The following is a 23742-nucleotide window of genomic DNA, read 5'->3' on the forward strand; positions in this document are numbered from 1 at the left end:
AGCGGTGCGGGGAGCGGCGCGGAGCGGTGCGGGGAGCGGCGCGGGGAGCGGTGCGGAGCGGCGCGGGGAGCGGTGCGGGGAGCGGCGGCCGAGCGGCGCCGGGGCAGCGCGGAGCACCCCCGCTCCGGGCCCCCCCTCCAAGCCCCCGGGGCCGCGGTGAGTGCGGGGCCGGAGCGGGGCGGGGGGCGGCGGCGGGGCCGGTGGCGGTGAATATGCAATGGCGTAATTAGCATAATTTATATATTTATGATAAAGAGCGAGGGAGGGGGAGGGGAGGAGGGGGTGGGGGGAGGGGGGGGAAAGAAAGCGGCGAGGAGGGGGGGGAAGAGCGGAGAGCCGGGAGGGGGGGCGCGGAAGGGCTTTTTCGGGGAGGGGGAGGCAGGGTTCGGAGGGGCAGAAGGGGTTCGAGGGGGAGACGCTGGGGGGGGGCGTCCGGGGGGGGCGAATTGGGCAGAACTGGGCAGAGAGATGCTGAGAGGGGAGACTGGGGGGGAGGGGGCGCTGGAATTGGGGGGTAGGGGTTTAGGGGGTGCTCGAGGGGGGGGGGCACCCCCCCGCAGCTGGGGGTGTCCAGGAAAAAGGGGGAACGAGACGACCCCCCCCGGGGCAGGGAAAGGGCAGAGCTGGGGGGGGCGCAGGGGGGAGAGGAGAAAATTGGGGCTGGGGGGGGTTGAGTTTTAGGGGCAGGAGAGGAGGGGCGGCCGAGGAGCGGCGCTGCGGGGACCGGGGGGGGTCCTGCCGGGGGGGGGCTGGCAGCGGGAGCTGAGGGAGGTGCCCGGCCCTAGGGGTGCGGGTGCCAGGCAGGAGTTTGGGTGCCCCCAAACTGGGGGGGGGGGGCGAGCAGACCCCCCGGGAAGGGGGGGGGGGCGCTTGGAGACCAGGTCCGGGAGGGCAACTGCTGCGTTTCGGGTGGGGGCGCAGTGCGGGGCCGAGCTTGGGGTGCTGCAGGGATTTGGGGGGGGTCGTGCTCCCCGTGGAGGCTCCCACGGCACCCTGAGCCCCTCGGGGGGGCGGGGGGGGGGGGGCACGGCCGCGGTCCCTGCGTGCTGCAGAGCCTCAGCTGGCAGCGATCCGACAGCGCAGGGCGGGGGGGGGGGGCACCGGTTGGTGTCCGGGGGGGGTTCGGTGTTGGGGGGGGGGGGGAGCAGGGGGGTCCTGTGCCCCGCCCCCCGTCCCCACCCTGCTGTCCCTCTGAGACGCCCCTGGAGCCTCGGAGGTGGCTTCCAGTGCTGGGACTGAGGGCAGGGAGGGATTGATGCTTTGGGAGGGGGGAGCTGGCAGAGGAGCTCCCAAACCTGCTCCTGGCTTTGCTGAGCTCCTCAGAGGTGACCTTGGGAGGTGAACTTCATCCTCTGCCCTCCCCTCCCCTCCCCTCCCCTCCCCTGGCTGTGTGCAGCAGGGGGAAGTGAAAATGCTGTGGAGAAAGGAAGAGGTCCCTGGGCAGGGGCCCTGAGCAGGTCCAGCTGCTGCCTGGTGGGATGAGCTGGGCAGGGTCTGGCCCTGCACAGAGGAGGGACCCCCAGACCCCCAGCACAGGCAGCAGGGCAGGTTTGGGAGCAGGCTCTGGCTCCCCAGAGCCCTCCTGCAGGCAGGGAGCTAGGCAGGGCTGGGAGCTGAGGCCATGCTGGGAAGCTCTACAGCAGAACAGCTCTCAGAGCTGAGAACTGGCACAGGATGAGTTGGGTTGGCTTGGAAGAGACCTTTGAAGGTCCTGCAGTCCAGCCCTTGACCCAGCACTGCCAGGGCACCCCCAGCCCCTGGCCCTCAGCACCACAGCTCCAGGGCTTTGGAAGCCCTGCAGGCAATGGGGACCTCACCAGCACCTCCCTGGGCAGCCTGGGCCAGGCCTGGACAACCCTCAAGGGGCAGAAATTGTTCCTGAAGGCAATCCTGAACCTGCCCTGGGGCAGCCTGAGGCCATCTCCTCTTGTCCTGGCCCCAGAGCCCAACCCCCCCTGGCTCCAGGCTCCTCTCAGGCACTGGCAGGGAGCCAGGAGGTCTCCCCTCAGCCTCCTCTCCTCCAGCCTCAGCCCCCCCAGCTCCCTCAGCTGCTCCTCCCCAGCCCTCTCCCCCAGCCCCCTCCCCAGCTCCCTTGCCCTTCCCTGGCCCTGCTGCAGCCCTCCTGGCCCTGAGGAGCCCAAGGCTGCCCCCAGGCTGCCAGCTGTGCCCCCCCAGTGCCCAGCCCAGGGGCAGCATCCCTGCCCTGCTGCTGCTGCCCACAGCACTGCTGCTGCAGCCCAGGCTGCTGGTGGCCTCCTTGCCCCCCTGGGCCCCCCCTGGCTCCTCTCCAGCTGCTGACCCCAGCAGTGCAGTGAACATCAGGAGCTGGTTTTACCTGGTGCAGGCTTTGGGACAACTCTTCTGTGTTCAGCCTGACCTGAGGAGTCTCAGCCCAGGCCACAGAGCCTCCTCCTCCTCCTGCTGCTGCTGCTGCTGCTGCTGCTGCTGCTGCTGCTGCTGCTGCTGCTGCTGCTGCTGCTGCTGCTGCTGCTGCTGCTGCTGCTGCAGCCGCTGCTGCTGCTGCTGCTGCTGCTGCTGCTGCTGCTGCTGCTGCTGGCAGGGGGGCTGCAGCCCCTTGGTCTCCCTGCACCTTCCCAGGCTGTGGCCAGCAGGGCAATGCTGCCAGAAGGATCTTTGGCAGAGAGCAAAGTTCAAGCTCCCAAAGGCTCAGCTGGCTCTGGGGGGGGTTCCAAGCAGCTTTTTGGGGACCCTCCCTTCCCCCCCCAGGCATTTCCCCTGCCTTGCCCTGGCAGGAGATGCTCTGATGGAGGGGAGGAGGAGCTGGGGTGCCCCTGCTGGGGGCTGGGGGGCTGGAGCCAGCCTCCAGCCTCCATAGAAGGGCTTCTGGGCTCAGGCTTGGGGCCAGGGGGTGCCAGGCAGCCTCCACCTCAGCCCAGGCTGAGCAGCTCCTGCTGTGCTTCAGCAGCCCCAGCTGCCCCCAGGCCTTCCCCTGAGCAGTTCCTGCTCCAGCAGGACCCCTGTGGGCTCCACGGAGCCCCTCGGCCCCAGGTGGCCCTGGCCAAGCCCCCCTGGGGGAGCTGGGCCAGGAGCTGAGCTGTCCCAGGCTCCTCTCCAGGGCCCTGCTGCCCCAGCCCTGCCTGGGGGCTTCCAGGCAAGGAGGTTGACTCAGCCCTGGGGCTGGGGAACGCTGGGGAGCTGCCATGTGGCCTCCAGAAGCTTCCCAGTGGGAAGCTCTCCCCTGGCTGCTGGCAGTGCCGGCAGTGCCACCAGGGCTGCTGCCCTGCCCCCCAGGACAGGCTGTGCCAGGCGGTGCCAGGCTGGGGTTGGGTGCAGGGCAAGGGCAGGGAAGGGGAAATGGGGCAGCAATGGGGCAGCACTGGAGCAGCAGTGGGGCAGCCCTGGAGCAGCCCTGGGGCAGCAATGGGGCAGGAATGAGGCAGCCGTGGGGCAGCAGTGAGGCAGCAATGAGGCAGCAATGGGGCAGGAATGGGGCAGGACTGAGGCAACAATGGGGCAGCCGTGGGGCAGGAATGGGGCAGCCGTGGGGCAGGAATGAGGCAGCAATGGAGCAGGAATGAGGCAGCAGTGGGGCAGCAGTGAGGCAGGAATGGGCCAGCCCTGGGGCAGTAGTGGGCCAGCCGTGGGGCAGGAATGAGGCAGCCTTGGGGCAGCAATGGGGCAGGAATGAGGCAGCCGTGAAGCAGCAGTGGGGCAGCCGTGGGGCAGCAATGAGGCATCAATGGGGCAGCCGTGGGGCAGCCATGGGGTAGCCGTGGGGCAGCAGTGAGGCAGCTGTGGGGCAGGAATGAGGCAGCTGTGGGGCAGCAATGAGGCAGCTGTGGGGCAGCAGTGGGGCAGCCATGGGGCAGGGCTGAGGCATCAATGGGGCAGCAGTGGGGCAGCAATGAGGCAGCTGTAGGGCAGCAATGAGGCAGCCGTGGGGCAGCCGTGGGGCAGCCATGGGGCAGGACTGAGGCAGCCTTGGGGCAGCCTTGGGGCAGCAATGGGGCAGGAATGGGGCAGGACTGAGGCAGTCATGGGGCAGCAGTGGGGCATCAATGAGGCATCAATGAGGCAGCCGTGGGGCAGCCATGGGGCAGCCGTGGGGCAGCAATGAGGCAGCAGTGGGGCAGCTATGGGGCAGCACTGGCGCAGCCGTGGGGCAGCCGTGGGGCAGCACTGGGGCAGCCGTGGGGCAGCTATGGGGCAGCCGTGGGGCAGCTATGGGGCAGCACTGGGGCAGCTGTGGGGCAGCACTGGCGCAGCCGTGGGGCAGCTATGGGGCAGCCGTGGGGCAGCACTGGCGCAGCTATGGGGCAGCACTGGCGCAGCTATGGGGCAGCACTGGCGCAGCCGTGGGGCAGCCGTGGGGCAGCCGTGGGGCAGCTATGGGGCAGCACTGGCGCAGCTGTGGGGCAGCTATGGGGCAGCCGTGGGGCAGCTGTGGGGCAGCACTGGCGCAGCCGTGGGGCAGCTATGGGGCAGCAGTGGGGCAGCAGTGGGGCAGCAGTGGGGCAGCTGTGGGGCAGCTATGGGGCAGCACTGGCGCAGCTGTGGGGCAGCTATGGGGCAGCAGTGGGGCAGCTATGGGGCAGCACTGGCGCAGCCGTGGGGCAGCTATGGGGCAGCCGTGGGGCAGCTGTGGGGCAGCACTGGCGCAGCTGTGGGGCAGCTATGGGGCAGCACTGGCGCAGCTGTGGGGCAGCACTGGCGCAGCTGTGGGGCAGCTATGGGGCAGCAGTGGGGCAGCTATGGGGCAGCCGTGGGGCAGCTATGGGGCAGCAGTGGGGCAGCTATGGGGCAGCACTGGCGTCTGTGTGGCTTTGCTGCCCTGCAGGGGTCTGGGGGCGCACCCGGCCTGGGCAGTTCCCTCCTCTGGGGCTCTGCAGAGGCTGAAGGGCAACCACCATGGGGGAGGGCCTGGGGCAGAGGCCTTGTGAGGGGCATCTGAGCTGGGGGCTGGGGGCTGCAGGAGGGGAGGCTGAGGGAGCCCTCAGTGCTCTGCAACTCCCTGCCAGGAGGCTGGAGCCAGGGGGGGTTGGGCTCTGCTCCCATGCAGCAAGGGCCAGGACAGGAGATGGCCTCAAGCGGTGCCAGGGCAGGTCCAGGCTGGCCCTGAGGAACCATTGCTGCCCTGCAAGGGTGCCCAGGCCTGGCCCAGGCAGGTGGTGGTGGAGTCCCCATCCCTGGGGGGGTTCCAAGCCCCCCTGGCTGCGGTGCTGTGGGTCAGGGCTGGTGGCTGAGCAGCAGTGGTGGTGCTGTGAGCTCTGGTGAGTGCTGCCCTGGGGCAGCTGCAAGGGCTCCCCCAGCCCGGGGGGCTCCATGGCTCTGTGATGGGAGGCAGTGAGCTGCAGGTTGTCTCCCAGGTCTCTCAGCTCCACTTGGCAGGAAAGAGAAGCCTCAAAACCTCCCCAGCCCTGAGCTGCCAGGGCTGCCAGAAGCCCTGCAGCTGATGGCAGTGGGGAGGATGCTGCAGGTCCCCTCCTGGGGCAGCAATGCAGCTCCTTGGACTTGCAGGAGGCATCTGGGGATCTGATTGGGACTTTCCCTTGCCACCAACTCCATTTCTCTCCCAACCTCAACCCTCTGCTGTTGATCCTTGCCCCAGAGCCCTGGCTGCAGCCACCAGAGCCAGCTGTGCCACACCACCGAATGGCACAGGGACAAAACTCCATCAAGCTGTGCCAGGGCAGGTCCAGGCTGGCCCTGAGGAACCATTGCTGCCCTGCAAGGGTGCCCAGGCCTGGCCCAGGCAGGTGGTGGTGGAGTCCCCATCCCTGGGGGGGTTCCAAGCCCCCCTGGCTGTGGTGCTGTGGGTCAGGGCTGGTGGCTGAGCAGCAGTGGTGGTGCTGTGAGCTCTGGGTGAGTGCTGCCCTGGGGGAGCTCCAAGGGCTCCTCCAAGCTCAGCAGCTCCATGGCTCCGAGGAGTCCCTGAGGGGTGACTGCCCCAAGCCTCCCTGCTGGGCACAGAGGTGGGTTTGGGGCTCTGGAGGCTCAGGCTGGGGGCTGCAGGGGGCTGGGGGTGGCTCAGTTGTGTCTGAGCACTGCTGATGGCTTTGGGCAGCTCCTGGAGCCCTGCAGGGCCAGGCAGGGGGCAGGAGGGGGGGAAGGGGAAGGGGAAGGGGAAGGGGAAGGGGAAGGGGAAGGGGAAGGGGAAGCTCCTCCACAGTTCCCTGGTGCTCCCCAGGCAGCCTGGGTCCTGTCCCTTGGGCAGAGATGGAAGAGTTTGAGGCCTGGGGGCAGCAGCAGCAGTCTGCAGCAGCTGCCCCCCTGGCAGTGAGTGCAGGGAAGCCCTGCAGGGGTAAGGAGCAGGAGGGAGAGAAGAGGGAGGCTGGGACACAGAGGGAGGCTGGGACAGAGGGAGGCTGGAGCCCAGGTCTCCACCACTGGGCCAGCTGCAGACAGGCTTTGGAGAGCAGCTCCTGCTGGCAGCAGCATTCCCAGCCTGGCATTCCAGAGGGTCTTGGTGGGCAAAGAGTGAGAGGAGAGAGCCCACAACTGCCTGGGGCCCTGCTGGCACTGGAGCAGCTCCAGGCAGTGGGAGCATGGCCCAGCCCTTGGGCATGGGCAAGGGGCAGCCTCCAGCCCTGCCCCTGGGGAGGAACAGAGCAGGGCAGGGGGAACCTGCTGGGAAGCAGCTCTGTGGGGGGCAGGGAGCTGCCCATGGACAGCCAAGGGGCCCAGAGGGACAGTGGCATCCTGGGGGGCATCAGGAGGAGTGTGGGCAGCAGGGCAGGGCAGGTTCTGCTGCCCCTCTGCTCTGCCCTGCTGGAGCATTGTGCCCAGCCCTGGGCTCCCCAGCTGCAGAGGGCCAGGGAAGGGCTGGGGACAGTCCAGGGGAGGCTGGGAGGATGCTGGGGGGACCTGGAGCAGCTCTGTGAGCAGCAAAGGCTGAGCCCTGGGGCTGAGCAGCCCCAGAGGCATCTTGCTGATGTTCATAGATACCTGCAGGGTGGGGGTCAGGAAGGGGCCAGGCTCTGCTCAGTGGTACCCAGGGGCACAGAGTGCAGCCCAGGAGGCTGCAGCAGAGCAGGAGGAGAAAGTAGTTTGGGGTGAGGCTGCTGGAGGCCTGGGGCAGGCTGCCCAGGGAGGCTCTGTGTGGAGCCTCCTTCCCTGGAGAGCTTCCAACCCCCCCTGGCTGTGTTCCTGGCTGCCCTGCCCTGCCCTGCCCTGCCAGGGCTTTGGGCTGGATGCCCTCCAGAGGTCCCTTCCAGGCTGTGATGGCTTTGGTGGGAACTGCCAGGAGCCTCTGTGCCCCAGGGGGGTGCCAAGGTGCCAACCCAGCTCTGAGTATGCAGCCCAGCAGAGCAGCCTGAGGGCTGCCCTCAGTGCTGGGCATCAAGATGTGCAGGGCTGGAGCCAGGCTCTGCTCAGGGATGCCCAAGGGCAGCACAGGGGGCACTGGGTGCCAGCTGCAGCAGAGGAGGGGGCAGGGGAGCAGGAGGGGAAACTTTGTCCCTGTGAGGCTGCCAGAGCCTGGAGCAGGCTGCCCAGAGAGGCTGTGGAGGCTCCTCTGGAGGCTTCCAACCCCCCCTGGATGTGCTCCTGGGTGCCCTGCCCTGGGTGCCCTGCCCTGGCAGGGGGCTTGGCCTGGACCCTCCCCAGAGGTCCTTTCCAGCCCCCCTGGCTGTGTTCCTGGCTGCCCTGCTCTGGTGCCTTGGCTCTCAGGGCTCCTCTGCCTGAAGCTGGCATCGATGGTGCCCCCCCAGAGCCCCTCAGCCTGGCACCCTGGGTGCCCCCTCGTGGCGGGGGGGCGCTGGGGGCAGCAGGCTGAGGGAGCCCTGCAGGAGCTGCAGCCATGGTGCAGGGCTGGGCTCTGAGGGGAAGCTCTGAGCAGCCTTCACCTGGGGCAACTTTGCTCAAACTTCGATTTCCACCCACGGGGGGCTGGGAGAGGCTCAGCTCTGACTCATCAGCGCTGCTAATTAACACAGCAATTACCGGCACGGGGAGCAGCTGCAGTCACCCTGCTCCTGCTCCCTCTCCCTCCTTTTTCCCTTCCCCCCCTCCCCAGTTTCTCTCTCTTCACTCCCTCGGTTTTATGTCTCTTCACTCTTCCCCTTTTAGTTCTTTCTCTTAGTATTAATTAATTATTATTAATGATTATCATTTGGGGGCATTCCCCCCCCCCCCCTTCCTTCCCACCATCTGCTGCTGCCCCGGGGCTGCCTCCTGCCTGCCTGCACTTCACCAGCACCATCTGCAGGCTTCGTTTGGGCCAGGAATTGCTGAGGAGAGGGGAGAAAAACTAAGCCAGAAGTGTGAAGCAGGCAGCAGAGAGGCAGCCCAGAGGGAGCTGCAGCTCAGAGGCAGCCCAGAGCGAGATGCAGCTCAGAGGCAGCACAGAGCGAGATGCAGCTCAGAGGCAGGCACAGCTCACAGGCAGCTCAGGGGCTGCTCAGAGGCAGCACAGAGGCAGCTGCAGCTCAGAGGCAGCTGCAGCTCAAAGGCAGCTGCAGTTCAGGGGCTGCTCTGAGGCAGCACAGAGGGAGCTGCAACTCAGGCAGCTCAGAGGCAACTGCAGCTCAGAGACAGCTCAGAGGCAGCACAGAGGGAGATGCAGCTCAGAGGGAGCTGCAGGTCAAAGGCAGCTGCAGTTCAGGGGCTGCTCAGAAGCAGCTCTGAGGCAGCTGCAGCTCAGAGGCAGCACAGAGGGAGATGCAGCTCAGAGGGAGCTGCAGGTCAAAGGCAGCTGCAGTTCAGGGGCTGCTCAGAAGCAGCTCTGAGGCAGCTGCAGCTCAGAGGCAGCTCCGAGGCAGCTGCAGTTCAGAGGCTGCTCAGAGGCAGCACAGAGGGAGCTGCAACTCAGGCAGCTCCGAGGCAGCTGCAGCTCAGAGGCAGCTGCAGCTCGGGCTGCTCAGAGGCAGCAGAGAGGCAGCTCAGGGGCAGCACAGAGGGAGCTGCAGCTCAGAGGCAGCACAGAGGGAGATGCAGCTCAGAGGCAGGCACAGCTCACAGGCAGCTCAGGGGCTGCTCAGAGGCAGCACAGAGGCAGCTGCAGCTCAAAGGCAGCTGCAGTTCAGGGGCTGCTCTGAGGCAGCACAGAGGGAGCTGCAACTCAGGCAGCTCAGAGGCAACTGCAGCTCAGAGACAGCTCAGAGGCAGCTCAGAGGCAGCACAGAGGGAGATGCAGCTCAGAGGGAGCTGCAGGTCAAAGGCAGCTGCAGTTCAGGGGCTGCTCAGAAGCAGCTCTGAGGCAGCTGCAGCTCAGAGGCAGCTCCGAGGCAGCTGCAGTTCAGAGGCAGCTGCAGCTTGGGCTGCTCAGAGGCAGCAGAGAGGCAGCTCAGGGGCAGCACAGAGGGAGCTGCAGCTCAGAGGCAGCACAGAGGCAGCTCAGAGGCAGCACAGAGGGAGCTGCAGCTCAGAGGCAGGCACAGCTCACAGGCAGCTCAGGGGCTGCTCTGAGGCAGCTGCAGTTCAGAGGCAGCACAGAGGCAGCTGCAGCTCAGAGGCAGCTCCGAGACAGCTGCAGTTCAGAGGCTGCTCAGAGGCAGCACAGAGGGAGCTGCAACTCAGGCAGCTCAGAGGCAGCTCAGAGGCAGGTGCAGCTCGGGCTGCTCAGAGGCAGCAGAGAGGCAGCTCAGGGGCAGCTCAGAGGCAGCTGCAGCTCCGAGGCAGCACAGAGGGAGCTGCAGCTCAAAGGCAGCTGCAGTTCAGGGGCTGCTCAGAGGCAGCTGCAGCTCAGAGGCAGCACAGAGGCAGCTGCAGCTCAGAGGCAGCACAGAGGCAGCTGCAGCTCAGGCAGCTCAGAGGCAGCTGCAGCTCAGAGGGAGCTCAGAGGCAGAGGCAGCTCAGAGGAAGCTGCAGTTCAGGGGCTGCTCTGAGGCAGCACAGAGGGAGCTGCAGCTCAGAGGCAGGCACAGCTCACAGGCAGTTCAGGGGCTGCTCAGAGGCAGCACAGAGGCAGCTGCAGCTCAGGCAGCTCAGAGGCAGCACAGAGGGAGCTGCAGCTCAAAGGCAGCTGCAGTTCAGGGGCTGCTCAGAGGCAGCACAGAGGGAGCTGCAACTCAGGCAGCTCAGAGGCAGCTGCAGCGCAGAGGCAGCTCAGAGGCAGCTGCAGCTCAGGGGCAGCTCAGAGGCAGCTGCAGCTCAGGGGCAGCTCAGAGGCAGCTGCAGCATAGAGGCAGCTCAGAGGGAGATGCAGCACAGAGGGAGCTGCAGCTCAGGAAGCTCAGAGGCAGCTGCAGCTCAGATGCAGCACAGAGGGAGATGCAGCTGAGAGGGAGCTGCAGTTCAGGGGCTGCTCAGAGGCAGCTCAGAGGGAGATGCAGCTCAGAGGGAGATGCAGCTCAGAGGCAGCTGCAGCTCAGATGCAGCACAGAGGGAGATGCAGCTGAGAGGGAGCTGCAGTTCAGGGGCTGCTCTGAGGCAGCACAGAGGGAGCTGCAGCTCAGGCAGCTCAGAGGCAGCTCAGAGGGAGCTGCAGCTCAGGCAGCACAGAGGGAGCTGCAGCTCAGAGGCAGCTCAGAGGCAGCTGCAGCTCAGAGGCAGCTCAGAGCCTGAAGCTTCCAACCCCCCCTGGATGTGCTCCTGGGTGCCCTGCCCTGGCAGGGGGCTTGGCCTGGATGCTCTCCGGAGCTCCCTTCCAGCCCCTCCTGGCATCCAGCAGGATGTGTGCTCAGAGCTCACCCTGGGAGGTGTGGAGGTCATCCTCAGCCCTCCCTGCAGCCAGCTGTCCCCCAGCGTTCTCCTTCCCTTGCTCCCTGAGCCCTGCGGCTTGGCTCTGCTGCCCCTTGCTGGCAGCCCTGGCACCCCTTGGCAGCCCTGGCACCCTGGCAGCCCTGGCTCCCTGACGCCCTGGCTCCCTAGCAGCCCTGGCACCCCTGGCACCCTGGCTCCCTGACACCCTGGCTCCCTAGCAGCCCTGGCAGCCCTGGCTCCCTGGCACCCCTGGCTCCCTGACGCCCTGGCTCCCTAGCAGCCCTGGCACCCCTGGCACCCTGGCTCCCTGACACCCTGGCTCCCTGGCACCCCTGGCTCCCTGGCACCCCTGGCACCCTGGCTCCCTGACACCCTGGCTCCCTAGCAGCCCTGGCTCCCTGGCACCCCTGGCTCCCTGACACCCTGGCTCCCTGGCACCCCTGGCACCCTGGCACCTGGCTCCGGTGCCCGCCGCCGTTTGCCCGCGCTGGCTGCGGGGATCTCGGGAGGTTTCTTGCCGGCCGCTGCCTGCGAGCCGCAGGCTCCTCCCCGGCCGCGCCGCCCGCAGTCAGTCGCTGCTGAGGGTGCTGAGGGCAGCGCTCAGCCTCCCGGCGGCTCCCGGGGAGCTCCCCGGCCGCTGGCAAAGCCACAGCCCGCTGGAAGAGACCCCCAGGACCACCCGGCCCAAGCGCCCCGAGCCCAGCCCTGCGGCTCAGCACCAAACCGTGGCCCTCAGCACCGGGGCCACGGCTGCTGGAGCACCCCCAGGGCAGCCTGGGCCAGACCCTGACCACCCTGCGGGGCAGAAACTGTTCCTCAGGGCCAGCCTGGACCTGCCCCGGGGCAGCCTGAGGCCTTCTCCTCCTCTCCTGGCCCCTGGCCCCAGAGCCCAACCCCCCCCCGGCTCCAGGCTCCTCTCAGGCACTTGCAGGGAGCCAGGAGGTCTCCCCTCAGCCTCCTCTCCTCCAGCCTCAGCCCCCCCAGCTCCCTCAGCTGCTCCTCAGAACTTCCCCTTCCCCTTCCCCTTCCCCTTCCCCTTCCCCTTCCCCTTCCCCTTCCCCTTCCCCTTCCCCTTCCCCTTCCCCTTCCCCTTCCCCTTCCCCTTCCCCTTCCCCTTCCCCTTCCCCTTCCCCTTCCCCTTCCCCTTCCCCTTCCCCTTCCCCTCTGCCCTGGGCAGGCTCCAGCCCTCAATGTCCTTCCTGCAGGGAGGGTCCCAGAGCTGAGCTCAGCCCCTGAGCTGTGGCCTCCCCGGAGCTGAGCCCTGGGCAGGGGAAGGAGAAGCTCCTGAGGGGCAGCAGGGAGAGGGCAGAGCTCTGGCCCCGGGGAGGGGCAGGGCTGAGCAGGGCAGGGCAGGGCTGGGCTGGGCAGGGCTGATCAGGGCAGGGCTGGGAAGGGCTGATCAGGGCAGGGCAGGGCTGAGCAGGGCAGGGCTGGGCAGGGCTGGGCGAGGCAGGGCTGGGCTGGGCTGAACAGGGCTGGGCGAGGCTGGGCTGGGCAGGGCAGGGCTGAGCAGGGCTGGGCTGGGCAGGGCAGGGCTGAGCAGGGCTGAACAGGGCTGGGCGAGGCTGGGCTGGGCAGGGCAGGGCTGAGCAGGGCTGGGCTGGGCAGGGCAGGGCTGGGCTGAGCAGGGCTGGGCTGGGCAGGGCAGGGCTGAGCAGGGCTGGGCAGGGCAGGGCTGGGCAGGGCTGATCAGGGCAGGGCTGGGAAGGGCAGGGCTGGGTGGGGCAGGGCTGGGCGAGGCAGGGCTGGGCTGGGCTGAACAGGGCTGGGCGAGGCAGGGCAGGGCTGAACAGGGCTGGGCAGGGCTGGGCTGGGCAGGGCAGGGCTGGGCTGGGCGAGGCAGGGCTGAGCAGGGCAGGGCTGGGCTGGGCAGGGCAGGGCTGGGCAGGGTTGGGCGAGGCAGGGCAGGGCTGGGCAGGGCTGGGCGAGGCAGGGCTGGGCAGGGCTGGGCAGGGCAGGGCTGGGCAGGGCTGGGCAGGGCAGGGCTGGGCAGGGCTGGGCAGGGTTGGGCGGGGCAGGGCTGGGCTGGGCAGGGCTGGGCGAGGCAGGGCAGGGCCGGGCAGGGCAGGGTTTGTACTGCTGGGCAGCAGTTCCAGAGAGAAGGACCTTGGGCTGCTGCTGGGCAGCAAGGGCTCCACAGGCCAGCAGTGGCCTTGTGGCTGAGAGGGCCAAGGGCATCCTGGGGGGCACCAGGAGAAGGGTGGCAGCAGCTCTGGGGAGGTTCTGCTGTGCCCAGCTCTGGACCTCCCCTGCAGGGCAGTGCCCAGGGCTGTGCCCAGCTGCAGGGCTCAGGGGGCAGAGAGCCCAAGGGAGCTGCAGGGGCCTGGCACAGCTCTGGGGCTGCTCCCTGCGGAGAGGAGAGGCTGCAGAGCCTCCTTCTGTGCCCCCCTGGGTGCCCTGCCCTGGGTGCCCTGCCCTGGGTGCCCCAGGGCACAGCACAGAGGGCAGGGCAGGGGGCGCTGGGGGGCGCTGGGCAGGGGCAGGCTTGAAGCTGGGGCCAGAGGGTGAGCCCTGGGCCCCTCCCTGGGGCAGTGCCAACCTCTTCTGTGCCCTCTGCTGCAGCAGGAGGAAGATCTGAGCCGGGGGCACCATGGACACCGAAGCGGCGCAGCCCCAGGAGGGCTCCCTGATGGTCAACGAGCAGGTATGGCATGGCTGTGCCAGCCTGTGCTGCCAGCCTGGGGTGCCCCATCCCTGCTGTGCCCACCCTGCTGTGCCAGCCTGGCCTGCCAGCCTGGGGTGTGCCCACCCTGCTGTGCTGCATCCCTGCTGTGCCACCCTGCTGTGCCACCCTGGCCTGCCAGCCTGCTGTGCTCCAACCCTGCTGTGCCAGCCTGTGCTGCCAGCCTGGGGTGCCCTATCCTTGCTGTGCCCACCCTGCTGTGCCAGCCTGGGCTGCCACCCTGCTGTGCTCCAACCCTGCTGTGCTCCAACCCTGCTGTGCTCCAACCCTGCTGTGCCAGCCTGGGCTGCCAGCCTGGGGTGTGCCATCCCTGCTGTGCCCAGCCTCCTGTGCCACCCTGCTGTGCCAGCCTGGCCTGCCAGCCCGCTGTGCCCCACCCCCGCTGTGCCCCACCCCCGCTGTGCCCCACCCCCGCTGTGCCCCCCTGCTGGGGCCTGGCTGCCTTCTTCTGGGGGGGGGTGAGCAGGGAGGAGCAGGGTGGGGCAGGCAGGAGGGGCAGGTAGGAGCAGGCAGGGAGGGAGGAGCAGGGAAGAGGCACAGGCAGGAGGGGGAAGAGGCAGGAGGGGCAGGGAGGGGCAGGCAAGCAGGAGGGGCAGGGAGGGGCAGGCAGCAGCAGGCAGCAGCAGGGGGGCGCTGGGGGAGGGGCAGCTCCCTGGCCCTGCTGCTCTCTCTCTTCCCTGCTGTGGGGGCAGCAGAGTCTTGGTTCAGGGCCAGCCCCAGGGGTCTGCAGCTCCGGGGGTGCTGGGGGGGGGGGTCCTGTGCCACTGGGGTGCTGGGGGGGGGTTCCTGTGGAGCTGGGGTGCTGGGGGGGGGGTCCTGTGCCGCTGGGGTGCTCCGAGCCCAGTGCGGTGCCCAGGGGCTGCCCCCAAGCAAACCTCCCGAGGGGAGGGGAGGGGAGGGGAGGGGAGGGGAGGGGAGGGGAGGGGAGGGGAGGGGGAGGGCAGGGGTGGGCTCTGCTGCGGCTGAGGGTCACCCCCAGCCCTATCCCCAGGGGCAGGAGCAGCTTCCCCACTCTGCCCCGGGCCGGGGGGGGTGGCCTGGGGCGGGCAGCGCGGGGGGGCTGCCCCCTGGGGCTGATGGGCAACTCTGGGGACCCCTCCGCAGGTCATTGTCATGTCCAGCCATGAGACCATCCGGGTGCTGGAGGTGGGAGTGGACACCCCCTTGCCCGCTGAGGAGGAGCAGAAGGCCTCGGAGATGCCCCCCGGGGAGGCAGCCCGGAGCCCCCCGGGGGAGAGCGGCCCCCGGGGCGGGGAGGAGGAGGTCCCCGGCAGCAGCCAGAGCTCCAGCAGCGGCCAGGCAGCCGGTGAGACACACCTTCCATGGCCGGGGCTGCTGCCCGGGCTGCCCAGCACCACGGCGGGGGCAGGGGGCACAGGGACCCCCGCAGCCCGCTCCAGGGCACCCCTGGGCCGGGCTGGGTGAAGAGAAGAAGAGGCAGAGCCTGCCCCGGGGGGGCAGCCCCGGTGTGCCGCGGGGGGGGGCAGCCCCGGTGTGCCGCGGGGGGGGGCAGCCCCGGTGTGCCGCGGGGGGGGGCAGCCCCGGTGTGGGGCAGCCCCGGTGTGCCGCGGGGGGTACAGCCCCGGTGTGCCGCGGGGGGGCAGCCCCGCCGTGCCGCGGGGGGGGCAGCCCCGCCGTGCCGCGGGGGGAGGGCAGCCCCGGTGTGCCGCGGGGGGGGGCAGCCCCGGTGTGCCGCGGGGGGGCAGCCCCGCCGTGCCGCGGGGGGTACAGCCCCGGTGTGCCGCGGGGGGGGCAGCCCCGGTGTGCCGCGGGGGGGGGGCAGCCCCGGTGTGCCGCGGGGGGGGTACAGCCCCGGTGTGCCGCGGGGGGGGGCAGCCCCGGTGTGCCGCGGGGGTGACAGCCCCGGTGTGCCGCGGGGGGGGCAGCCCCGCTGTGGGGCAGCCCCGGTGTGCCGCGGGGGGGCAGCCCCGCTGTGCCGCGGGGTGCTGGCAGCTCCCTCTGAGCTCCCTCTGGCTCTAGGCTGAGCCCTCTGCAGCTGCCTCCTTCCCCCCCCGCGCTGCCAGTGAGCCTCCGGGGAGGCCTTACCCTGCTCCCCGGGGGGGTGGGTGTCCATCCCGAGCCCCCCCGCCTTCCCCTCCCCCACTCCGGTGCTCCCTTGGGAAGAGGCTTTTCCTCCCAGCTCTCACCTCTGAGCACAGCCAAATCCCTGTGGTTTTACCCCAAAAATAAGGGGCACAGGGCTGCAGTCTGCTGGCTGGGGGGGGCGGGGTGGGAGAGTGTCCCTCTGTGCCCTGCTGCTGCCAGCTGGGGCGGGGGGGGACAGGAACAGCTCAGAGAGACTGAGCTGAAGGCGGCAGACCCGGGGCAGGGGGCGCCAGGGGAGTGCCGGGGGCTCCCCTGGGCCCTGGGAGTGGATTTGGGGGCGGGGGGGGCGTTCAAAGAAGCTGTTCTGAAGCCCTGCAGGGACTTGGGGGCAGGGAAGCAGAGCCCAGCAGTGCCCCTGGCCGCTGCCCCAGGCGGGGATGGGTTGGGTTGAAGGGGCAGGAAAAGGGGCTGGGGGCGATGCAGAAACAGGGGAGGGCAAAGTGGGTTTTGCACTGCAGGGGGCAGGGGGCAGGGGGCAGGGTTCCTCTCCCTCAGACGCTCCCGAGGAGGAAGGAGCCAGGGGCTGTGGCCTGGGAGGGTGGTCGGAGGGTGGTCGGAAGGCGCTGAGTGGAGCTCAGCCCATGGGGACACCCCCCCCTGCCTTGGGCAGGCGCTGCCTGGGGTCTCCCTTCCCTCTCCAGGTCCCTGGGCAGCGGTTCCGGGGCTGACTCCGCTCCGGTTGCTGCTACCTTGGGAGCCGGCAGAGGGAAACCAGCTCCTGCCCCCCGCCCCCCGCCAGCCTGGGAGAGGCAACTGCGGCCCAGCAGACCACTCCCCACCCCCTTCGCCCCCCTGCTTCCCTCCCCGGGCTCACCTGAACTCCCCTCTCCCTCCTTTGCCTCCTCCCCAGAGCATCCCAGGGGAAGTTCTCAGCAGCTCCTCTGCTCCACTCCCCCCTGACCTGGGCAGAGGATGCCCCGGGACGGCTGCTGTGCCAGCCTGCAGCTCGCCCCGGGGCGGGGGGGCTCATGGGAGGGTGCCCATTCCCCGGGCCCCTGTCACTTGGGTGCCCATTCCCCGGGCCCCTGTCACTTGGGTGCCCCCCTCCCCTCGCCGTCCTCGCCTGGCAGCCTCTCCAACACATCTCCTCTGCCCTCCCCCCCAGGCAAAGCCAAGGCGGTGCCGCCCCCCAGCGCCGTGCCCTGCGCGGGCAGCTTCAGCCAGGCTGGCAGCCAGCCGCCGCCGGTGGCCTCGCTGGCCGTGCAAGCCGCCCCCCAGGTAACTACCCCCCGACCCCTGCAGAGGCACGGGAGGGAGAAGGGGGAAGGGGCCGGCGGGGACGAGGTTGGGGGACCCCCCCCGGGGTGGGGGTAGGGGGGTGGCATCTGCTTGCCGCTACGGCCGAGCCCCCCCCTGCGGAGCTGCCTGCCGGCGGCGCGGGGAGCAGGAGCTGCGCCCCGACCCGCGGCGGGCGGCCGCCGCTTGGCCCCCTCCCCACAGGGCGTGGCGCCGGGTGGGGTTGGGAGGGGCGGGTTGGGGTGGGGGGGCGGGGTTGGGAGGGGCGGGGTTTAGAGAGGTAGGATAGGGTCTGGAGGGGCGGGGCGGGGTATAGAGGGGCGGGGCGGGGTTCAGAGAGGTAGGGTGGGGTTTGGAGGGCGGGGCGGGGTTTAGTGGAACGGGGCGGGGTTTGGAGGGGTAGGATGGGTGGGGGACCCCCAGCATCTATCTCCCCACGGAGAAGGGGGGGCGCAGGGAGCTGGAAGCCAGCCGCTGCGCCGGGGGGCGGGGACGGGGGGTGGGGGAAGCCCTTCGCTGCGGCGACTCTGTGCTGCGGGCCCTTGACTTGCGTCCTCCTTTAAATCTTGTTTGCTTTTGCAGGTCTTGACTCAGGAAAACTTAGCAACAGTTGTGACAGGAGTAATGGTTCCGGCAGGGACAGTTACTCAACCTCTTCTTATCCCCATCAGTATTGCAGGTCAAGTGGCAGGTCAGCAGGGGCTGGCTGTGTGGACATTCCCTGCAGCGACCGTCGCTGCCCTCCCCGGACTGACGACAGCTTCTCCTTCAGGGGGAGTTTTCAAACCGCCTTTAGCCAATCTGCAAGGTAACCTCCCCCCCGCGCCCGCCCCCCGCAGCCTCCTCGCCCGAGCCTCCTCCGTTAGCTTAGCTCCTGCGGCGCTCCCCGGTCGGAAGCTCGGCCGGCTCCGAGCCCCTGCGGCGGGGGCAGGATCCAGCCCAGGCTGCGCACCCAGCTCGCCGGGGCCGCCGCAGCCTCCCGCCGGGGCCGCCGCAGCCTCCCGCCGGGGCCGCCGCAGCCTCCCGCCGGGGCCGCCGCAGCCTCCCGCCGGGGCCGCCGCAGCCTCCTGCCAGCAGCCTGTGCCAGGCTCTCCCCAGCCTCACTGGGAAGGAGTTTCTCCCCCCTCTCCAGTCTCAGTCTCCCATCTGCCAGCTCCAAGCCCTTGCCCCTCCAGCCTGGCACTGCCAGCCCCTGGGGACCTGCGGGCAGCTCCCCAGGGACAGCGAGGAGCCAGGAGAGAAAGGGGAGGGCAGGGTGAGGATGGTGCCAGGGAGGAAGGCAGTGAGCAGGGCTGGGGTGTGAGGTCCAGTTCAGCTGTGGGGCCCTGGGCCTCCTGGTGCCCCTTTGCGTGGGGTGTGAGAGCAGAGGGATCTGTGCCCCCCCCAGGGCAGGGGGAGGGGAGGTGACCTCCCCCAGGCCCCCCTGGGGCACAGCCTCTGTCCCGGGAGCGATTCGTGGGCAGGGGGAGAGGGGACAGGAGCCTGGGGGTGCCCCTGGGCCAGGCTCAGCACCCCGGCAGGGCAGGATGAGCCCCGCTGTAGCAGAGGGCTTTGGCTCTGGCCGTGCCGCCAGCAGCTGGCAGGGGTTGGGTGCCCCCGGGGCAGGGCTGGCGCTGGGCACAGGGCACAGGGCCCTGCGCGGTGCCCCCCGGCTGACGCCGCCTCCCTCTCTCCGCTCCGCAGCCGCTGTGCTGAACGCAGCCATCCCGGCGCCGGTGCAGCCTCCTGCCCAGCCGCTGCCGGCGGCGCAGCCCCGGCCGCCCGGCCAGGCCCCCGGCGTCTATCCCGGCCCCGGCTGCAGCCAGCCCCCGCTCCTGCCGCAGCCTCCTGCCGCCGCCGCGCCCACGCCGCCCGTGGCCAAGCCGCTGGAGACAGCGCCGCAGATCAGCGTCCAGCCGGCTGGATTTGCCTTTAACCCTGGCATAGTAAGGAGCCTGGCAGCCCCCGGCGCGGAGCCGGGCGAGTTTGGCACCGGCTCCCCCTCCTCTGGTGCCCTGCGTGGGCCGTGGGAGCTGTGAGGAGCCCTGGGGATGAAGCTCTGCAGCTCCAGCCAGCGCCTCCCGGGGGAGCCTGCAAGACCCCAGCCTCAGTTTCCCCACCCCTGGCAAAGGAGGAGCAGCCCAGGATGGACCGAAGGATGCCAAGGGCCCCCGTGCCCAGGATGCTGCGGGCAGGGGCTGGCTGGCAGCGCTTGGGGGGGAGGGTTCCGGGGGGGTGTGGTGGCCCCGAGGTGCCAGCCGTGCCCTGACCCCTGGCTCTCGGTTCTCTGCAGATCAGTGCAGCCTCCCTGGGGGGCCAGGCCCAGCTGCTGGGCTCCCTGGCAGCCACCCCGGTGATTGCCAACACCCTCTCCAGCGTGCAGGGCATCACGGGCCAGATCCTGACCAATGCCCAGGGCCAGGTACCGCTGCGGGGGCCGGGGGGGTGTCCCTGCTCTTGCCCCCTGCCCCAGAGTGGTGGCACCTGGCAGCCTGTGCCCCCTCCCTCCCCCAGCCCCGGGGCAGGCTGTCTGCAGCCCTGCAGCCCTGGTTCTCCTCCCTGGCACAGGTGATCGGGACCCTGCCCTGGGTGGTGAACCCCCCGGGGCTGGCAGCTGCCAGCCCTGCCCCCGCGCTGCCAGCCCAGAGCCTGCAGGTGCAGACGGTGACCCCGCAGCTGCTGCTCAATGCCCAGGGCCAGGTCATCGCCACCCTGGCTGGCAGTGCCATCCAGGCAGCTGCCATCAAGAAGGCTGGCACCCCTGAGCCCCCCCCCAAGAACGAGGTGAGCAGTGGTGGGCACCAAGGGGGGCTGGCACCAGCCCTGCCCACAGGGCTCTGGGTGCACCTGGGCATACTTGGGACCCAGCCACGGCGCTCTGGGAGGTGCCCACGTTGCCTTGGCAGCAGCTGAGAGCATCTTTGGGAGGGGCCCACATTGCCCTGGCACCACCTGAGAGCATCTCTGGGAGGTGCTCACATGGTTTTGGCAGCAGCTAAGCATCTTTGGTTGGTGCCCACGTGGCTGTGGAAGGTGCCCACGTTGCTGTGGCACCACCTGAATACCTCTGGGAGGTGCCCACATAGCTTTGGCACCACCTGAGAGCATCTCTGGGAGGTGCCCACATTGCCCTAGCACCACCTGAGAGCATCTCTGGGAGGTGCCCACATAGCTTTGGCACCACCTGAGAGCATCTCTGGGAGGTGCCCACATTGCCCTAGCACCACCTGAGAGCATCTCTGGGAGGTGCCCACATAGCTTTGGCACCACCTGAGAGCATCTCTGGGAGGTGCCCACATTGCCCTAGCACCACCTGAGAGCATCTCTGGGAGGTGCCCACGTTGCTGTGGCACCACCTGAATACCTCTGGGAGGTGCCCACATGGCTTTGGCAGCAGCTAAGCATCTTTGGTTGGTGCCCACATTGCCCTGGCACCACCTGAGAGCATCTCTGGGAGGTGCCCATGTTGCTGTGGCACCACCTGAACACTTCTGGGAGGTGCCCACATGGCTTTGGCACCACCTGAGAGCATCTCTAGGAGGTGCCCACGTTGCTGTGGCACCACCTGAATACCTCTGGGAGGTGCCCACATGGCTTTGGCAGCAGCTAAGCATCTTTGGTTGGTGCCCACATTGCCCTGGCACCACCTGAGAGCATCTCTGGGAGGTGCCCACATTGCCCTGGCACCACCTGAGAGCATCTCTGGGAGGTGCCCATGTTGCTGTGGCACCACCTGAACACTTCTGGGAGGTGCCCACATGGCTTTGGCACCACCTGAGAGCCCCTCTGGGTTGTGCCCACCTTAGCTGTGGCACCACCTTGGGCATCTTCACCTCCCCTCCCTCTCCGTGGTGCTTCCCCTAGGGACATCTGCTCCCTGCCAGCTGGGATGGCACCGTGGCACCTTGGGCACGAGCAGAGCCGTTGCCCACCCCCCCAGGCCTAGCTGCCAGGGCCCCACAGCCCTGGTACAGAGCTGGCACAGCTCCGCGCCCGGCCCGGGGGCTCCCGCGGGGCTGCGGCCGGGGGGCAGGGAGCAGCCTGGCAGGGAGGGGCCCAGGGGCGCTGACCCTGCTCTGCCTCGTGCCAGGTGCAGCCCATCCAGCCCGCCCCGGCCCTGGCACCGCCGGCTGGCGTGGTGCCAAGCCCTGCCCCGGCCAAGGGCCCCGCGCCTGTGCCCATCACCTGCTCCGAGACCCCCACCGTCAGCCAGCTGGTCTCCAGTGAGTGCCAGGGGCGCTGGGGCAGGGCTGGGCAGCAGCTGCCCTGGCAAGGAGGGCACCAGGGGCTGAGATGCCCTGGGGAAGAGGGAGGGGCACTGGGATGCCAGGGGCGGGGGGAGAAGACGCCGCAGGGGTCGCTGGGGGGGTGCCAGGGACTGGGATGCCAGGGACTGGGATAGTGCCCACCCGTGGGGCTGACCACTGGCACCCTGCAGATGACCACTGGCACCCAGGGATGGCTTCAGAGGTACCCTAGGGCTGACCACTGGCACCCAAGGAGGGCCACTGGCACCCTGGGGATGACCACTGGCACTCCACAGCTGTCCCAGAGCTGCTGACAGTGGCAGGGCCCAGGTGGCTCCGGGGACCGGGGTGGCTCCGGGGGCGGTGGCTCCGGGGGCGGTGGCTCCGGGGACGGGGGCGGCTCCGGGGGCGGCTCCGGGGGCGGGGGCGGCTCCGGGGGCGGCGGCTCCGCGGCGGTTGGAGCGCAGCCCCCGCGCTGTGTCCTGCCCCAGCAGAGCCTCCCAGCGCCGGCAGCGGCTCGGAGGAGGATGGAATCAACCTGGAGGAGATCCGAGAGTTCGCCAAGAACTTCAAGATCCGGAGGCTCTCCCTCGGCCTCACCCAGACCCAGGTGGGGCAGGCCCTGACCGCCACCGAGGGACCGGCGTACAGCCAGTCTGCCATCTGCAGGTGAGGGGGGAGGGCAGGGGAGGGGAGAGGGGAGGGCAGGGGAGAGGAGGGGAGAGGGGAGGGCAGGGGAGAGGCGAGGGAACTGGAAAGAAGGAAAATGGAAAGGAGAGAAGAAATGGAGAGAGGAAGGAAAATTGGAGAAAAGGGAAAACAGGGAAAAGGAGAACAGGAAGGAGGGAAATGGAGAAGAGAGATGGGAGAGGAAGGGAATGGGAGAAAAGTTAGGGGAAGGGAGGAGAATGGGAGGAGGATGGAGGGAAGGGAGAAGAGCTGGCAGGAAGGTAGAGAAAGGGAGGAAAAGAGGAGAAGGAAAGGAGAGACGGTGGAGGGGGCTGCCCGTGGGGCTGCTCAGCACAGCCCTGCTCCCGACCAAAGGCAGCAGAGCCCCCAGCCCCATCCCCGCCTGCTCCCCCCAGCCCCGTCCCACCCTGCTCCCCGTACCCCCCTGCTCCCCCCATTCCCTATCCCCCTGCTCCCCCCATCCCCTTCCCCCCCCCCCAACCCTTTCCCCTCTCCTCGCCGCCAGCCCTTTCCCCCCCTGCTCCCCCCCCCAGCCCCATGCCCCCTGCCCCCGCGGCGGCTGAGGGTCCGTGGCGCTAGGTTCGAGAAGCTGGACATCACCCCCAAGAGCGCCCAGAAGCTGAAGCCGGTGCTGGAGAAGTGGCTGAGCGAAGCGGAGCTGCGCAACCAGGAGGGGCAGCAGAACCTGCTGGAGTTCGTCGGGGGGGAGCCGTCCAAGAAGCGGAAGCGCCGCACGTCCTTCACGCCGCAGGCCGTCGAGGCCCTCAACGCCTACTTCGAGAAGAACTCTCTGCCCACGGGGCAGGAGATCACCGAGATCGCCAAGGAGCTCAACTACGACCGCGAGGTGGTCCGCGTCTGGTTCTGCAACCGCCGCCAGACGCTGAAGAACACCAGCAAGCTCAACGTGTTCCAGATCCCCTGAGACCCCCGCCCCCCCGAGACCCCTCCCCGCCCTGCCCCCCACCTCCTCCTGCCAGCAGCACTTTGTTCCCCCCCCTCCTCCACCCCCAGCCCCCACGCTGGGTGCTGAGGGTCTCCCCCGTGCCCCTAGGTGTGTCCTCCCCTCCCTGCCACATCGCCGTGACCCCCTCTCCCCCCCACCCCCAAAGCGTGTTCGTGGAGTGCCACACACCTGCAGCCCCACCCCCCCCCCCCCCCCCTCGCCTGCCCCCTCCGCCCCCCCCCCAGCAGTGATTCTCATTTTGGGGCCGTTTCCTGGGTTTCTGAAGCAGGTTTTCGCCTCACCTGGGAGGACTCCGCTTGCAGCAGCCCCCCACCCTCTGCCCACCAGCACCCGGGGGGGGAGGGTCCTCGCGGCAACCTCACCGTGAAGGGCCGTCGGGGGTCTCACCAGGCTCCTCGCTGTCCTGAGGGGGGATAGAGGGAGGGGGGCAAGCCCCGTACGGGGGGCACCGCGTCCACCCCACTGCCCCCCCCGAGCCCGGCGGCCAGGCAGTGCGGGGGGCGGGGGGGGCAGGGGAGGGGGGCTCTATCCCTCAGCCGGGGAGCCACGGGGGCGAAGCGGCGGCTGGGGGGGCAGGGGGCTTGGAGGAGCCGGGGAGGGCTTGCCGGGTGCCGGCGTTCTGATGCACTTGCTGTAGTGGTGTGAAATAAACAGTATTTTTCTTTTTTCTTTGCCTTTTCCCCATTTTTTCCCAGGGGGGAGGGATGGGGGCGGGGGGGGGAGGTGTCCCTGCTGACCCTGCCCAGTCCCTTGGGGGACTGTCCCCGCCCCCATCTGAGGGGACGCGGCGGGAGGGCTGCTCTAGGCACCCAGCCGCGGCTCCCCACCGGCGCTCTGGGGGAAGCGGCTCCGAGGGTGGGACAGAGCTCCGCGCAGCTCAGCGCAGGCATGAGGCGGGACCGGGACTCGAACCCACGGCCAGCGGGAGGAGCCGCTCGGGCCCGCGCGCCCCGCCCCGCTAAGAGTCGGCCAATCGCCGCGCGGCGAGCTCGGGACGAGTTTCCCATTGGCTGCCGCCCGCTGTGCGTCCCTCCCCCCTCCGCCCCCGCCCGGAGGCGCGCGTCTCCCATTGGCCGGGCCTGGCGGGAGGGGGCGGGGCCGGCTGGTGCGCGGCGCCGCCGCCTCCATCTTGCGGGGCCGCGGCCCGGGGCCCGGCTGGGCTTGGGGCGGCTGCGGCGCAGCGCCGCGGGGAGGCCTCTCGGGGGGGCGGCTCCTGGGGGGGCGCCAGGGCC

The 23742-nt window shown here is 69.6% G+C and overlaps 1 protein-coding gene across 1 annotated transcript; it reads left to right on the plus strand.

Moving 5' to 3' along the window:
• Nucleotides 1-119: 119 nt before the first annotated feature.
• POU6F1 (POU class 6 homeobox 1) lies at nucleotides 120-22488 on the plus strand. The gene is made up of 12 exons (XM_054177480.1): nucleotides 120-156; nucleotides 13165-13246; nucleotides 14390-14591; nucleotides 16497-16609; nucleotides 17210-17435; nucleotides 18311-18396; nucleotides 18433-18552; nucleotides 18900-19028; nucleotides 19175-19390; nucleotides 20697-20829; nucleotides 21348-21522; nucleotides 22123-22488. The coding sequence occupies exons 2-12, from the start codon at nucleotides 13193-13195 to the stop codon at nucleotides 22466-22468; spliced, it is 1800 nt and encodes a 599-aa protein (XP_054033455.1). The 5' UTR covers nucleotides 120-156; nucleotides 13165-13192; the 3' UTR covers nucleotides 22469-22488.
• Nucleotides 22489-23742: the final 1254 nt, after the last annotated feature.

This window comes from Dryobates pubescens, chromosome 40, assembly GCF_014839835.1.
Source record: "Dryobates pubescens isolate bDryPub1 chromosome 40, bDryPub1.pri, whole genome shotgun sequence".
Lineage (NCBI taxonomy): Eukaryota > Metazoa > Chordata > Aves > Piciformes > Picidae > Dryobates > Dryobates pubescens.

What these genes read in the sequence shown, in the direction of transcription:
- POU6F1 (XM_054177480.1), top strand. Translation starts at nt 13,193, where the DNA reads ATGGACACCGAAGCGGCGCAGCCCCAGGAGGGCTCCCTGATGGTCAAC. An exon ending in TGACCAATGCCCAGGGCCAG is followed by an intron (nt 19,029 to 19,174) that starts GTACCGCTGCGG and finishes TCCCTGGCACAG; the next exon opens with GTGATCGGGACCCTGCCCTG. An exon ending in AGCCCCCCCCCAAGAACGAG is followed by an intron (nt 19,391 to 20,696) that starts GTGAGCAGTGGT and finishes GCCTCGTGCCAG; the next exon opens with GTGCAGCCCATCCAGCCCGC.